Source organism: Capricornis sumatraensis, chromosome 9 (assembly GCF_032405125.1).
Source record: "Capricornis sumatraensis isolate serow.1 chromosome 9, serow.2, whole genome shotgun sequence".
Classification (NCBI taxonomy): Eukaryota; Metazoa; Chordata; class Mammalia; order Artiodactyla; family Bovidae; genus Capricornis; species Capricornis sumatraensis.
This window is the reverse complement of record NC_091077.1, coordinates 4,165,434-4,183,005: the sequence shown is the minus strand read 5'-3', so window position 1 is coordinate 4,183,005 and position 17,572 is coordinate 4,165,434. Positions and strand designations below refer to the sequence as shown.

Below are 17,572 nucleotides of genomic sequence, written 5' to 3'. Positions count from 1 at the left end.
CTTTTTATGGCTGAATATTTCATTGTATTATTAGACCACTTTTTGTTTACCCACTTACCAATTCACTGACACTTGAGTTCTTCCTAGTTTTTCACTATTCTGAATAACACTCCTGTGAACAGTAGTGTATAACCTGCTTGAGTCCTTGCTTTCAGTTCTTTGGAGAATATACTTAGAAGTGGAATTTCTGGATTATATAGTAATTCTATTTTTAATACTGAGGAACCACCATACTATTTCCACAGCAGCTGCGTTGCAGGGAGGAAGCCAATTTTGACTCCATGTTGGAAACTGTTTCCTTGACTCACTTTTCATCGCTTTAATTATTATAATCATACTCAGTGGCTTGCCTGGAGCACACTGCCCCTCTGTTTGATTAAAGTAAGTGTCTTTGTTCAACTGGTGGAGAGATAGTTTGTCCCTGCCCACCTGTGAACAGAAGAGATTAACACACCACTTCTGACGGCTGGACATTCCCTTGGAGATGTTTTGCAAGACTGAAGACCCTTTCACTTTGTTTCCCCATTGCATCTCCTTCTCTAGTCTGCCTTTTGACTTTAGTTCCTCATTGCTTCTTTCTCTCTGATCTACAAAACAGCCTGGCATCCAGATCCCCATAAGATGATTATTTTGAGGCGTTAGCCTGCCATCTTCTTGGTCTGCCGTTCCCCCGATTAAAGTCCTCCTTACCTCAACAACACCTTGATGCTCAGATTCGTTGGCCTATGGTGAGGCAAGCAGACCAAACTTGGACTCGGTAACAGCTGCAGCATTTTACATTCTCAGCAGCAGTTCACAAGGATTCAATTTCAACAAGTCCTCACCAATGCAAGTTGCTTTCTGAATTATTTTGTTCTTGTCTTTGTTTTGATAGCAGCTATCCTAATGGGTAAAGTGCTAGCTCACTGTGGTTTTGATTTGCAATTCCCTAAGGTTAGCAATGTGTACTGTTGCATTTGACTATTTTTGCTTTGAAATGATCTTAGTAACACTGCGATCCCAGATCTCTTTCTCATATTATTTTCCTGGTATATAATAATTAATCTTTTTATTCTCTACCTTAAGGTGTCCTTTGGTTTTAGGCCTGGTTTTGTAAACTCTAATGGTGGCTATTTAAAAAAGCATTCACTTGATATTTATAGAATTGTATTATTTACAGTGCCAGACAAAGAGGATGCAGTGGTATAGAAGGGGGCTACTCTCAATACTGGAAAACAGGCTTTACAATTTAAAGGAACCCTTTTAAAAGAAGTAATGAATGTCATGAAAAGGGCAATACTAGGTCTATGTTTTTGTTTTTACCCAATGTGTCAGTTAAAAAAGATATATATATATATTTTATTATAGGTTATGAAATTTAGAATTAAAAAATTTGTTAAATAGATACTAACAGTTTTCTCAATAACCAAGAAAAAGCAGCAGCAAGCGGCTAGTCTTCCACATTTTCTACTACATGCTCACTTTTTGCACTTATTATCATTGAAATCACAATTTTAAATAAAACGGGTGCACGAAAGGACACGTGGTTACAGCAGAGGCTTCAGCCTCTGGCTTCTGCAAGACTGCTGTCTCTAGCTTGCCCTTCCTTGGACCTTCTCGGACCCCGTAGCGGGCCATGCCGTGGAGAGGTCTGGGAAGTATAGTTCGAAAGGAAAAGCGCTAGGGTTCTCCTGTACGCACGCGCAGTTTGGTCCGGTGGCCTGGCGGCGGCGACGCTAAGTATCCTGCACTAGGTGCTCCTCTTACCCTCTGTAGGGTCCGCCGCTTCCCACGTCCCGGCGAGCACAGGTACAGACTGCCTTTGAGAGTGGGCCCGGGGTGTTAGGCTCCTGCAGCAGGGAGCGGACAGAGGGTCAGCCGCGGCGAGTCCCAGCTTCGGGCGCCCAAGCCCGGGCGGCCTTGGCAGGTGAACGTGGCCGGAGGAGGGGGCGTTGCCCCGGCAAGGCCCCTCGACGGACGGCGCGGCTGTCTGGGCCAGGCTCCCAGAAAGGTGTCCCTCGAGAAGAGATTGCAGGGAGCTGTGTCTCATTTCGGGATTCGTGAGCCCTGAGGCGGTTTTCAGCTATTACCGTTTGTTGGTATTTTCCCCCTACAGTTGAAACTTAATGTTTATCCCTTTTGCCAACCTTGTATTTTGGCATTGTTCTTCTAGGGTGAATCCTAAGTGACTTAACTGTTTCCTTTTGTGCTTGATTTTGTCCACTTGCTAAGTTAGTCCCTTTTCTCTAAATTTTAAATTCACTTCTAGCCAACGAAGGTATTTTTTCTGAGTCTTGTACTTTTAGGAGGGTTTATGGAAGGTGGATCGGTAACGTTTCCTTATACAGTTAAGGATGTTTGGTAACTTTCTTCACAAAGGAAACACAACGTCCAAGAGGAAGAGAAGAGGACTCATTTTTGGTTGGCTCTTTCTGAAAAGGACACCAATTCTTAAAATGACGTTTGCAGAATTAGTATTATCCTACTTACTATAGCTCAGAATACCTAGATGCAGGTGTGAGGAATATTTGTCATTTCGCATTAGTTTAACGTCTCTGTGAGCCCGGTATGACTGCTGTTTACAGTGTTTGTATCAGGTGGTTCTAATACCTTCGTTTCATTTATCTTTATTCATAGATCATTGGCTGAAAGGTTGCAGGCTCAGTGACTGGAAGTCTGCTGACTGTGCACTCCTGGTTTTGGTGGTCAAGCACAGGTCCCCTCCAACTCACAAATGCCTGGGCTTCCAGGTTTCCTTTGGTTTCTACAGGGTGCTCAGCCTGTGGAGACTTCTTAACCTGGTCTAACCCTAATGAGGAGGGGAGTGCAGATAGAATAGAAAGACCTCACAGTTTCTCTCTCCCTTTTAGGCACCCTCTCTAAAAGGAGCAGCAAGAGGGAGGGAGAAATGGCCACAGGGTTGCTGCCAGCCCAGGCTCTGGTGAGTGAAGGTTTCTTTCTTGAACTGCCTGCTGTGTTCAGAGGTTGGAAACATGCGTTATCTATTGTTGAGCTTTTCTAGGTAATGAAGCCCACTGAGGGACCGGAATTGAGGAACTCCAAAGAGACGATATATCCCTTGCTGCAGGGGCAGCCTCTTTGTGAATTTTCCACTTAACCAGTTAGTGCTTATTGACTTGGAAATGAATGGGCCCACAGGCCCCATGCCAGTGCCATGCCCAGAGCTTTGTGAAGGATCGAGGTTTGTTTTGCCCTGGAGGGCAAAGACATAGGGGAGTCAAATCTAGGAAATCAACTGAGAACTAATCTACTACAGTAATACCTGATAAGGGTCTGGGTGATTTTCTAAGAAGATCCTAGAAGAAGACCTAGTGGTCAGAGATGCTTCCTACTAGTGTTCAGTTTTATACATATGAGCAGTGTTAGGCTTATACAGATGTTGAAAGGAAAAGAAGTTACAATTTGGGCTGTGGTTTGGAGGAGGGGATAGATTCAGGGAAGTGAGACTTCCTGAGGTGAGAAGCATCTGGTTCACAGTGATTTCTTCCCTTTGCCCTTTCACTTGGGGAACAATAATTAAAAGCATAATCTCTTTGCAACCCAGAAAACCTTTCCACATCAGTAGAAGAGAAAGAAAACACTTTTATTACTGAGTAAACATTACACCAGAATGTATTGGGTATCACTGGCAATCCACTAAAGAGATTGCAGAGACAGAAAGCTCACTTATATATAGCTAAGTGCATAACCCAGTTTTGCAGTTTGGAAATTTGTCAGGTGACAAGTTAGGCCCATCTCCTCCTAGGAAATGGTGACGTTGGCACATTCAAAGAAATGGTGACCAGGTGCTTGAGGAAACAGTCCTGAATTGTGAGACTTATTTAGCCATTAAAAAGACTTACATACATTTGGTAAGGGAAATTCGGAAAGAAAATAAAGGATGGGGTTGGAGTCTTCTCACTTATTTCCAACAGCCTTTTATTTTTAATTTGCCTTTGCCCTTACCAAATCAAAGAACACCCCGGCCTTGTGACCACCTTTCTCGATTTTAGGGATAAAGTGTGGAAGTATTTTTACCTCTAGAAATGTGTCCTAAGAAAATAAGCTTTTTTGTGATGTGCAGGGACACTCAATCCAGTATTTTTAGGGTTATAAAAATGGAAATAACCTAAATACCCACCAGTAGATTAGTTAAGTAAACCGTCTAATAATCTATAAGTAATCTATACAGTGAGATATGTGGCAACAAATAAAAAGTGTTGAGTGGGGTAAAGTTATCTGTGTAACATTTTTGTTTAAATTTAGAGCCATGTTATCATGTAAAAAGTATGAAAGAACTCACAACAAGAAGTTAACAAACCTTGTTTTTGATGGTAGGAAGTTAGATTAATGTTCCTTCTTATTTTTTTGTCTGCACCATGTGGCATGCAGGATCTTAGTTCCCTGACCAGGGATGGAACCCATGCCCTCTGCAGTGGGAGCATAGAGTCTTAACTGCTGGGCTACCAGGAAAGTCCAACATTCCTTTTTCTTTTGCTTATTGATCATTCCTAATTTGCTTAAAGAAAAAAAAAGATTCTTAATAATAAAAGAAAGGGACCACCAGTTTAAAACAGGCGACTTGTGATGCACTGAAGCAGGAGATGTTCCCAAAGCCACAATCATGTATCTGACGTACCGTGAGGCCAAACAAACCAAAACATCAGAGTTGGGGGCGGGGAAGGTTTATTGTAGGGCCAAGCAAGAAGAACAGATCGCTTTAATGCAAGAAACTCAACTCCCTGATGGTTTTCAGGGAAAAGGTTTTTTAGGCAAAATTTGGGATAAGAGCTGCAGACTGTAAATTTCTTCTGACTGGTTGATAGTGAGGTAACAGGGCAGTGTTCCGGCACTGTTGTGCTCAGCCTTGAGTAACCATCCTCTACCTGGGTGGGGGCCTTAGTTCCTGCAGAAGAACTCAAAAGATATGTTCTTATGTATGTCCCTTGAGTAGGAACCAGGACCCTGCTTTTTGGCTGCACTGTTGTTTCCTGACTGCTGGTCCTTGTTTCTGCATTCCCTCAAATTCCCTCATTAGTGACTGTTTGAATATGCCCCTTGGTATTCAGGGAGGTCTAGGAGGTTGAAGCCCTTTTCCTACAAACAAGACATGGAGAACATGGAAGGGCTTTATGTATGTAGGAGGGCCCCTCAGGGCTCCTGCTTGGTTTCAGAGAGAAGTAGAACAAAGGCTTCTGGGATGGGGAGAGAGTCCCAATTGCAGCCTTGTCACTTGGCTCTTCAAAGATTGTGCAGCCCACCATGCTGGGCCTGCTTCTGGGAAAGCCATGGCTGGGGCCTTCTCAAAGCCTCCTTCCCTGTGACTGGTAGCATCATTTCATCCGAGACAGAGATGGCCCAAGGTGACCACAGCCAAGCACACCTGTTGCTCCCTGAGTGAGTGTACTGGAGGCTCCTTCTAAAACCCAGTTCTCATGTCTCACCTGTAAAATGAGTTTGGTCTAGGTGATTGTACCTTTCTATGCCTAGAGGTCTGTGTTTCCATCATTGTGATTTTATTCCACGACTTCAAGTGTTTTACCTTGTCTGGCTGCTGAATTTCATTTTGCTGGGAGCACAGTGCTTCACTGACGGTAGGTAGGTGACAGAGATGTATGTGCTCAGTAAAGGCGGGGTGGTCAGGAAGTATTCAGCTTGAAATTGCTCAGAACCTAGAATGGTGACAGGGTTGCTGCTCAGTCATCCCGCTGGGGGTATGGTCCTGGGTGAGCAGGAATGGGTTTCTGTTACAGGTGTCTGTGACATTCAGGGATGTGGCTGTGTTCTTCAGCCGGGACGAGTGGCTGTGCCTAGACTCTGCGCAGAGAACCTTGTACCAGGAGGTGATGCTGGAGAACTACAGCACCCTGTTCTCTCTGGGTAAGGACATTTCCTTGTGATGTAGAATCTTCTGGGGGAGCACCTTGGTGCCCTCTCCGAGGAGGGCATGGCCAGACTCAGCCCACAGGTGGACTCAGAAAGCAGCGGTTGCTGTTGCCCTCAGCTGCAGGGACAAGTGTCAGCTTGGTAGAGTTGGTGATGGGCATCCTTTCTGTACTTTTCCTGTCTTCGGCCCCCTGGACTCTGTCCCTCTGGATCTCACAAGAGGTTCCAGCTTAGAGGAAATGTACAACCAGAGCCCTAACTTTCTTCCTGAGACCACCTCCTGGACCTCCTCTGGGAGCCCGGTTTTAAGCCCTTCTCAGAACAAATCTATTTACTCTCAACTGTCCCTTTGCCCCAGACTCTGGGGCTGGATCTGAGTGAGTGACTGGCCACTCATGTCTGCACCATGGATTCATTCTCTTTCTTGCTCATGAACAGGGATTCTGTTTTCCAAACCAAAAGTTATCCTCCAGTTAGAACAAGGGGAAGACCCCTGGATGGTGGAAAATGGAGTTTCTCAAAGCACATATCTAGGTGAGTGACAGTAATTGGGAAATGGGCTTAGCATTTCCGAGCTGCTTGGGCTTTGCTGATAAGTAAGGAGGAGATACTGACCATTCTTGGGAAATACTGACCAAGCCCCTCCTTGATGTGTCAGGATAGGTGGGAAGTGCTGGGAAGGGCATATCCTCACTCGACCTTTTTGAGTACTTGGTATAGCAGGTTCAGAGGGAGAGTTGAATTCTTCCAGTACGAGTTGTACTTTGTCATATGTCCTTGGTAATTTGAATGCAGAGCATGTAATGTGTAAAGGTTTGTGATTCATATCTTCTCCCTTTTTTCTTTTACTGGATTGATTATTTTCTTAAATTATTTTCTTTCTATGATTTGAACAAACCTTTTATCACTACAATGCATTCCTCATTGTCCCATCTTGGGTCTTTGCTTTGACTTATCTGCAACTTTTTACACATGGTTTAGCTAAAACACCAAAATGATGCATGTATATTTATGTACTATGCAAGAGAGAGACAGCAAGGTTAGCAAAATGGTAACAGTTATTGAATTTAGGCAGAAGGTTTGCAGATATTAAACATAGCTTTCTCCTCATTCTTTTGGTGTGAAACAATTTTAAAATAACATGTTCCATCACTTCTCGGCCTTTTGGCTAAGATCAAGTATAGTATCTGTTCTTAACAGTTTAAAATAGTATGTTCCAGACCTTGGCTGCTGAAATGTATCTCTCAATCTCTAAAATCCCTGTGGGTTGCTGAATCATAAGGGCTTGGTTTCTGTTGCATTTAAAATTTTGTCTTTGTTTCTGACACCGGAGGATGACTCACTCTTTTGAGTTTTGCTCCTTGTCTGGAATTTATTTATTCTGAGGCAACAGATAGGCTTTCTGTGTCAGTTCAGTCTTGTGTTTCTATTTATGAGTGCTATCTTGAGATTTTTGCCTTTGGTTTGACTAGAGTATTTCCTGACTAATGTTTCAGAAAGGTTCATGTATACTGTATTTGTACATGTCTAATATCAATTCTTTTCCCTCTCCTGTGGGAATTATGTTTTGTATCTAGAATTCTGGCATCAGTTTTTATTTCCTAGAAATTGTTCAACCTTTGTTCCACTGTTTTGGGGCACTGAGTATTGTTGACTATAACCCTCTCTTTCCCCCGCCACCTGTTTCCGTTTAGAAAACTCTTTTCTCCTTTTTTATTTTTTTATATCCTTTTTATCTTTGAAATTCACAAGTTTCATTAAGCTATATCCAGGAAGTTTGGGATTTTTTTTGTTTTTAATATTATTCAGCATTCATGGGGCCCACTGCTTTGAAGACCCAAGTCTTTTTTTCATTTCAGTAATTTTGTCTCTACCCACATGCTGACAATTATTCTGCCATATTCCATGGACAATTGGAGGTGCATGACTGTAAGAATAACAATATGAAACAAATTCAATCACAGCTATCAGAAATAAATATATCTGTTGGATGAGTTTCAAATTTGGTTGTGAGCTTTCTGATTGGCAAATAAATTACTAATTTCAAATTGACTATATTCTTTTGTAAGATTTAAAAAATTAATTATTTTTAATTTATTTGAGGTGTGCATGGTATTAAAAAGCGAGAAACAGAAAAACAAAAGATTGATTTGAAATTTTACCAACCATACTGAGTCATTGTTAATAGTTTACTATTCCTTCAAACTATAAATATTTGAGTGTGTTTGTATATGAGAAAGACACACACACAGAGAAACAGATTGATTGTACATATTGTTCTTGAGCTTGTTTTTTAATTATAAATGTTTAATTATTTAGCCATCATTGAATACAGGTCTACCTCATTGAAAGAACTCTACTATATTGTTAAGCCATATTTTATTAAACAGTCTTCCTTTTGGAAATTTTAGTTTCCCATTTTTCACTATTGTTATCATTGCTGTTATGGCTATGGAATATAAAAGTAAAAAGAAGGGGGAAAGTTCCAAATAATTATAGCACAAAGGCACAAGTCAGTCAGTTCAGTCGCTCAGTTGTGTTTGACTCTTTGCGACCCCATGAACCACAGGACGCCAGGCCTCCCTGTCCATCACCAACTTCTGGAGTTTACACAAACTCATGTCCATTGAGTCGATGATGCCATCCAACCATCTCAGCCTCTGTTGTCCCCTTCTCTTCCTGCCCTCAATCTTTCCCAGCATCAAGGTCTTTTCCAATGAGTCAGCTGTTCGCATCAGGTGGCCAAAGTATTGGAGATTCAGCTTCAACATCAACCCTTCCAATGAAAACCTAGGACTGATCTCCTTTAGGATGGACTGGTTGGATCTCCTTGCAGTGCAAGGGACTCTCAAGAGTCTTCTCCAACACTGCAGTTCAAAAGCATCAGTTCTTCTGCGCTCAGCTTTCTGTATAGTCCAACTTTCACATCCATACATGACTACTGGAAAAACCATAGCCTTGACTAGATGAACCTTTGCTGACAAAGTAATGTCTCTGCTTTCTAATATGCTGTCTGGTTTGGTCATAACTTTCCTTCCAAGAAGTAAGCGTCTTTTAATTTCCTGGCTGCAGTCACCATCTGCAGTGATTTTAGAGCCCCCCAAAATAAAGTCAGCCACTGTTTCCCCATCTATTTGCCATGAAGTGATGAGACTGGATGCCATGATCTGTTTTCTGAATGTTGAGCTTTAAGCCAACTTTTTCACTCTCCACTTTCACTTTCATCAAGAAGCTCTTTAGTTCTTCTTTGCTTTCTGCCGTACACGTGGTATCATCTGCTTATCTGAGGTTATTGATATTTCCCCCAGCAATCTTGATTCCAGCTTGTGCTTCATCCAGCCCAGGGTTTCTCATGATGCACTCTGCACATAAGTTAAGCAGGGTGACAATATACAGCCTCAACGTATTCCTTTTGCTATTTGGAACCAGTCCATTGTTCCATGTCCAGTTCTAACTGTTGCTTCCTGACCTACATACAGATTTCTCAAGAGGCAGGTCAGGTGGTCTGGTATTCCCATCTCTTTCAGAATTTTCCACAGTTTATTGTGATCCACACAGTCAAAGGCTTTGGTATAGTCAATAAAGTAGAAATAGATGTTTTTCTGGAACTCTCTTGCTTTTTCCATGATCCATTGGATGTTGGCAATTTGATCTCTGGTTCCTCTGCCTTTTCTAAAACCAGCTTGAACATCTGGAAGTTCACAGTTCACATACTGCTGAAGCCTGGCTTAGAGAATTTTGAGCATCACTTTACTAGCGTATGAGATGAGTGCAATTGTGCAGTAGTTTGAGCATTCTTTGGCATTGCCTTTCTTTGGGATTGGAATGAAAACTGACCTTTTCCAGTCCTGTGGCCACTGCTGAGTTTTCCACATTTGCTGGCATATTGAGTGCAGCACTTTCACAGCATCATCTTTCAGGATTTGAAATAGCTCCACTGGAATTCCATCACCTCCACTAGCTTTGTTTGTAGTGATGCTTTCTAAGGCCCACTTGACTTCACATTCCAGGATGTCTGGCTCTAGGTGAGTGATCACACCATCGTGATTATCTTGGTCTTGAAGTTCTTTTTTGTACAGTTCTTCTGTGTATTCTTGCCACCTCTTCATAATATCTTCTGGTTCTGTTAGGTCCATACCATTTCTGTCCTTTATCGATCCCATCTTTGCATGAAATGTTCCCTTCTATCTGTAATTTTCCTGAAGAGATCTCTAGTGTTTTCCATTCTGTTGTTTCCCTCTATTTCTTTGCATTGATCACTGAGGAAGGCTTTCTTATCTCTCCTTGCTATTCTTTGGAACTCTGCATTCGGATGCTTATATCTTTCCTTTTCTCCTTTGCTTTTTTCACTTCTCTTCTTTTCACAGCTATTTGTAAGGCCTTCTCAGATAGCCATTTTGGTTTTTTGCATTTCTTTTCCGTGGGGATGGTCTTGATTCCTGTCTCCTGTACAATGTCATGAAGCTCCACCCATAGTTCATCAGGCACTCTGTCAGATCTAGTCCCTTAAATCTATTTCTCACTTCCACTGTATAATCATAAGGGATTTGATTTAGATCATACCTGAATGGTCTATTGGTTTTGCCTACTTTCTTCAATTTAAGTCTAAATTTGGCAATAAGGAGTTCATGATCTGAGCCAGTCAGCTCGTGGTCTTGTTTTTGCTGACTGTATAGAGCTTCTCCATCTTTGGCTGCAAAGAATATTATCAGTCTGATTTTGGTGTTGACCGTCTGCTGATGTCCATGTGTAGAGTCTTCTCTTGTGTGGTTGGAAGAGGGTGTTTGCTATGACCAGTGCGTTCTCTTGGCAAAACTCTATTAGCCTTTGCCCTGCTTCATTCTGTACTTGAAGGCCAAATTTGCCTGTTAGTCCAGGTGTTTCTTGACTTCCTACCTTTGCATTCCAGTTTCCTGTAATGAAAAGGACATCTTTTTTGGGGTGTTAGTTCTAAAAGGTCTTGTAGGTTTTCATAGAACCGTTCAGCTTTTTCAGCGTTACTGGTCGGGGTTATAGACTTGGATTACCATGATATTGAATGGTTTGCCTTGGAAACCAACAGAGATCGTTCTGTCATTTTTGAGATTGCATCCAAGTACTGCATTTCGGACTCTTGTGGACTATGATGGCTACTCCATTTTTTTCTAAGGGATTCCCACCCACAGTAATAGATATAATGGTCTTCTGAGTTAAATCCACTGATTCCAGTCCATCTTAGTTCGCTGATTCCTAGAATGTTGACATTTTCTCCTGCCATCTCCTGTTTGACCACTTCCAATTTGCCTTGATTCATGGACCTAACATTCCAGTTTCCTGTGCAATATTGCTCTTTACAGCATCAGACTTTGCTTCTATCACCAGTCCCATCCACAGCTGGGTTTGTTTATGCTTCGGCTCCATCCCTCCCTTCTTTCTGGAGTTATTTCTCCACTGATCTCCAGTAGCATACTGAGCACCTACCAACCTTGGGAGTTCCTCTTTCAGTGTCCTATCTTTTTGCCTTTTCATATTGTTCATGGGGTTCTCAAGGCAAGAATTATGATTAAAAAGATTTATTGAAAAATTACTCAGCTTCGTTATAAATCAAAGACATTCAAAGTAAAGCAATATAATTTTTCCCTTTAATAGGGACTATTACAAAAGGTTAAGAAATACACATTCAGTGTTTTGCTACTGTTCTGAGCAGTAAGCAATATCTTCAGTGGGATTTTGATTGAAGTATTTCTGGCTTTATTCACATAAATCCCAGGCTTAAGAATTTTTCTTAAGAAAATAATTCCATAATTGTGCAGAGCTGCAAAGATAGTGTAAAGGAATGTTTGCCTTAACATGAGGCATTACTCAAAGTAAAGAAAGCTAAATGACTTAGAAGGGGATTTACTAAATGTGACATATTCATGTACTGTTATATTCTGTAGCCATCAAAATGATATCAGCCTACTGTCATTCACATGGAGAGATGTTCATGATTTTTATCCCCAAACTTTAAAGTTTTTATTTTGTATTGGTATATAACCAATTAACAATGTTGTGGTAGTTTCAGCTGAACAGCGAAGGGACTCAGCCATACATATACATGTATCCATTCTCCCCAAAACTCCTCTCCCATCCAGGCTGGCACACAGCGTTAAACAGAGTTCCATGTACTATAGGTCCTTGTTGAATATTCATCTTGAATATAGCAATGTGTATGTGACCTTCCCAAAGTCCCTGACTATCCATTCCCACTGGCAACCGTAAGTTCCTTTTTCTAAGTCTGTAAGTCTCTATATTTTGTATGTAAATTCATTTGTACCATTTCTTTTTAGATCCCACATATAAGGGATGTCATATGATATTTCTTTCTCTGACTTAACTTCACTCAGTATGACACTGCAGGTCTGTCCACATTGCTACAAATGGCATGATTTCATTTTTTTAAATGGCTGAGTAATATTTTATTGTATATATGTACCACACAATAATTTTTTTTAAGTGAAGTGGTACAGGGAGGTTAGTTTCAACCCACTTTAATTTTTTAAGTAAAAGTGTTTTCTTTATATATAGAAAAATTCTGGTGAGCTAAATTCCACATTTAGCAGTGATTGATTATGTTTGCATATGTTTATGGGTGAACTATATTTTCATTTTAATAGTTTTCTGGAGTTTCTTAATTTTTCTTACAATGATTATACATTTCCTTTTTAGTTAAGAATATTAAAGCTCTATTATAAAATATATTCATTACTTTTGAATCAGTAAGCCCATTCTTGAATAGTATTCTAAGTGATAAAAATGGTAGACAAAACCATTTTCAAAAATGTACTCTCCCAGTGTTCCCTGTATCACAATATGGCCCACATCTCCATTGGATTCCCCAAGCCAGAGTGTTAGTTGCTCAGTTGTGTTTGACTCTTTGTTACCCCTTGGACTGTAGCCCACCAGCCTCTTCTGTTAATGGAATCCTCCAGGCAAGAATAGTGGAGTGGGTAGCCATTCCCTTCTCCAGGGGATCTTTCTGACCCAGGGATTGAACCTGAGTCTCTTGCATTGCAGGCAGAGTCTTTACCATCTGAGCCACCAGGGAAACCCCAGGCCAAAAGCCAGACATTATTGTTGAGTCCTCTCACTTATTCTGTACTCCTTATTCACAGGTGAACATACCTGTCGTCTCTGCTTTTAAAATGCCCCAGTGTGCCTGCCTCTGTTACCATGCCAGTGCAAACTGCCATAACCTTCATCCAGGAAGACTGTCGCAGCCTCCTAATTGGCAGCCCTGTACCTGTCTTTGTTTTCTTTTCCTCTTTTCCCCCAATTACAGTCCATTTGTCACACAACTCCATAGTTTTCCTTTCTAAACAAAACAATCATGTTCTTCCAACCCCCCAGTGATCCTTAGAAGAAATTCCAAATACTGCCCTATGTTTTACAAGACCTTGCATGATGTGACCCCCTGCCCATCTCATTTCCTCCTCTTGTAGCACTCTCCCCCGTTTCCCTCTTGCTTAGGCCACACTAATTCTTTATATTCTGCAAACACACAGAGCTTCTTCCTGACTTATGGCCTTTGTAATTGCTCTTCTTACCCAATTTTTACATGGACAACTCTTATGTTATTTAAATCTTTAATTTTATTTCCTCACCATAGTTTGAAATATCAAGTTGTACACATCACCTTCTTTTTGTTTATTTTCTCACAGTTGTCATCACTCCCAGGACTTTATTTGGTTACTTGGTCATTGTCAATATTGGCTACTAGAATGTAAACCCTGTGAAAATGCGACTCTTACCTGGCATGTTCTCTATAATCCTGAGTCCTGACCTTTGCATGGTACATAGTGGATACTAAGTAGATACTGTCAGTGAAATGTATTACATTATTCATAGCACTCCAGGGAGTCCCAAAACTTCACTAGCTGAGGCTGTGTTTCAAAGAGACTTTTAGAGGCAGTGCTTCTCCCACTTGTTTATAGCCCCTCTGCAGTTTTCTCTTGGTTTTGGCTTGAGTGCACTGGTGGCTGACCTGAAAGATGAAGCTGAATAGTATACAACCTGCTGTACGCAGATATACTGTGTACCCTGCTGACCTCTGCTTTGTTACTAGATCAGGCCTGGTTCCTTTACTGGAAGAGCTGTCCTGTCAGTTCCTCAGCCCACCCACACATAGTTTTCTCCAGACTTTTTCCCACCCAGGTAGATCTTCCATTCTGCTTCTTTCTCTTGCTCTTCTGTTTCTCACCCTTTTCTCAGTTCAGTTCAGTTGCTCAGTTGTGTGTGACTCTTTGTGACCCCATGGACTATAGCATGCCAGGTTTTCCTGTTCATCACCAACTCCTGGAGCTTACTTAAATCATGTCCATCAAGTTGGTGATGCCATCCAACCATCTCATCCTATGCCATCCCCTTCTCCTGCCTTCAATCTTTCCCAGCTTCAGGGTCTTTTCCAATGAGTCATTTCTTCGCATCAGGTGGCCAAAGTATTGGAGCTTCAGCTTCAGCATCAGTCCTTCCAAAGAATATTCAGAACTGATTTCCTTTAGGATGGACTGGTTGGATCTCCTTGCAGTCCAAGGGACTCTCAAGAGTCTTCTCCAACACTGCAGTTCAAAAACATCAATTTTTTGGTGCTCAGCTTTCTTTATGGTCCAGCTCTCACATCCATACCTGACTACTGGAAAAACCATAGCTTTGACTAGATGGACATTTGTCAGCAAAGAGATGTCTCAGCTTTTTAATATGCTGTCTAGGTTTGTCATAGCTTTTGTTCCAAGGAACAAGCATCTTTTCATTTCATGGCTACAGTCACCATTTGCAGTGATTTTGGAGCCCAAGAAACTAAAGTCTCTCAATGTTTCCATTGTTTCCCCATCTGTTTGCCATGAAGTGATAGGACTGGATGCCATAATCTTGGTTTTTTGAATGTTGAGTTTTAAGCCAGCTTTATTACTTTCCTCTTTTCACTTTCATCAAGAGGCTTTTTAGTTCGTCTTCACTTTCTGGCATAAGGGTAGTGTTATCTGCATATCTGAGGTTATTGATATTTCTCCCAGCAATCTTGATTCCAGCTTGTGCTTCATCCAGCCCGACATTTTGCTTGATGTACTCTGCATATAAGTTAAATAAGCAGGGTGACAATATACAGCCTTGACGTACTCCTTTCCCGATTTGGAACCGGTCTGTTGTTTCATGTCCGTTTCTAACTGTTGCTTCTTGACCTGCATACAGATTTCTCAGGAGGCAGGTCAGGTGGTCTGGGATTCCTATCTCTTTCAGAATTTTCCACAGTTTATTTTGATCCACACAGTCAAAGGCTTTGGCATAGTCAATAAAGCAGAAATAGATGTTTTTCTGGAATTCTCTTGCTTTTTCCATGATCCAGTGGATGTTGGCAATTTGATCTCTGGTTCCTCTGCCTTTTCTAAATCCAGCTTGAATATCTGAAAGTTCTTGGTTCACGTACTGTTGAAGCCTAACTTGGAGAATTTTGACCATTAGTTTGCTAGCATGTGAAATGAGTGCAATTGTGCAGTAGTTTGAACATTTTTGGCATTACCTTTTCTAAGGACTCCATAAATATATTTGTTAGCCATCCTTGTATTTTTTGATGTTATTTTTCTTTATTCTCAGTGCAAGAGAGACTTACATGTTTCATTTATTTTAGGATGGGAGAGCTTGTTTGAAACCAGAGTTTCTGAAGAAGAAAATCAGGACGTAATGAATCAACTCTTAGGTGATGGTCCTTTTGACTTTAGGTTGGGAAAAATCTACATAAACGAGGAAACCCTAGAGAATCAACAAAGCAAAGAGAACAGAACTTTGAGGGAAGTCTTAGTTACCATCAAGAAAACATGCATGAAGGACAAGAGCTTTATAGGTATTGACCTTGGGAAAAATCTTGATCTAAAATTATCGCTTATTAGAAAACCCAGAATTGTTTCCAGAGGAAGGAAACCTTGTTCACAGCAGTATTCAATTCTATTTAAACAGCTGGGAATCAGCACAGTGCGTAAGTGTTACAAGTGTAATATCTGCGGGAAAATCTTCCTCCACAGTTCTTCCCTGAGTAAACATCAGAGAATCCATACTGGAGAGAAGCTCTATAAATGTAAGGAATGTAGGAAAGCTTTTAGCCAAAGCTCATCTCTAACTCAGCACCTGAGAGTTCATACTGGAGAGAAGCCTTACATATGTAGTGAATGTGGAAAAGCCTTCAGTTTCACTACATCTCTCATTGGACATCAGAGAATGCACACTGGAGAGAGGCCCTATAAATGTAATGAATGTGGAAAAACGTTTAAAGGTAGTTCATCCCTTAATAATCACCAGCGAATTCATACTGGAGAAAAGCCCTATAAGTGTAATGAATGTGGGAGAACCTTTAGCCAGTGCTCATCTCTTATTCAGCATCATAGAATTCATACTGGAGAGAAACCATATGAATGTAGTCAGTGTGGGAAAGCCTTTACTTCAATATCACGACTAAGTAGACACCACAGAATTCATACCGGAGAGAAACCTTTTAATTGTAATGAGTGTGGAAAGGTGTTTAGTTACCACTCAGCCCTTATTATACATCAGAGAATTCACACTGGTGAGAAACCTTATGCCTGTAAAGAATGTGGGAAAGCCTTTAGCCAAAGCTCAGCTCTTATACAACATCAAAGAATTCACACTGGAGAAAAACCCTACAAATGTAATGAATGTGGGAAAGCTTTCTCCTGGATTTCACGGCTTAATATACACAACAGAATCCATACTGGAGAGAAACCATATAATTGTAAGGAATGTGGAAAAGCTTTCAGTTCGCACTCAGCAGTTAATACTCATCGAAAAATTCATACCGGAGAGAAACCTTATAAATGTAATGACTGTGAAAAAGCTTTCAACCAAAGCTCAGCACTCATTCAGCACCAGAGAATTCATACTGGAGAGAAACCATATAATTGTAAAGTATGTGGGAAAGCCTTTAGACAAAGTTCATCCCTTATGACACACATGAGAATTCATACAGGAGAAAAGCCCTATAAATGTAAAGAATGTGGGAAAGCTTTCAGTCAGAGCTCGTCTCTTACAAATCATCAGAGGACTCATACTGGAGACAAACTATTAAGTTAAATGCATGGGGAAAAACCTTCCAACTGAAGTTCATTCCTTACAAAATATCAAAGAATTCATTCTGGGGAGAAAATCATGAGGAGTAGTTAATTGTGCATTAAACTTCAGGATTTAGACCTTGCCAAACATCAGAGACTTATGATGCAAGGTAACCTTAGAAATATTAGGAAAGCTTGTATAAAATGTTTCTTCATACATTCTTAACTTATTACTGACTATAAAATAGAAAATTTATCAAATCAAAGGGTTAGTATTTTATTTTTTTTCTAGTGTTGCATGGTAACAGCTACCAGCTTTCACAGGCATTACTGGGAAGCTTGTTGATTAATGGAAAAGTGCAGCCATAAAATCCAGACTTTGGATTAGTCTAGGATTGTATATTTTTGAAACTGCATTTGAGTTTCAAAGCCAGTTGTACTAAGAAAAATGTATTAGAAATGAAATTTAAACAGATGACCTGGAACTACCTCACTGTCAGTAAAATTTGTTTTTTTAAGAGTTTAAAAGCAACTTCTGTACTTGGTGGTTGTTAAAACTTATGAGTTATTTCTCCCGTGCTTCCTAAGCCATTCACTTGAAAATAAAATCACTCTATAAACTGGTTTAAGTTCTG

At 40.7% G+C, this 17,572-nt stretch overlaps 1 protein-coding gene and 1 non-coding gene across 2 annotated transcripts; both read left to right on the top strand.

Annotated features, from left to right (window-relative positions):
* The first annotated feature begins 2,887 nt into the window (after positions 1 to 2,887).
* ZNF879 (zinc finger protein 879) lies at positions 2,888 to 16,959 on the top strand. Its single transcript, XM_068979698.1, has 4 exons — positions 2,888 to 2,920; positions 5,733 to 5,859; positions 6,304 to 6,399; positions 15,506 to 16,959. Exons 1-4 carry the CDS (start codon positions 2,888 to 2,890, stop codon positions 16,957 to 16,959), a joined length of 1,710 nt encoding a protein of 569 aa, XP_068835799.1.
* Positions 7,014 to 7,213, top strand: LOC138086735 (U2 spliceosomal RNA). The gene has a single exon (XR_011145436.1). It is a non-coding gene; the product is annotated as a U2 spliceosomal RNA (small nuclear RNA).
* Positions 16,960 to 17,572: the final 613 nt, after the last annotated feature.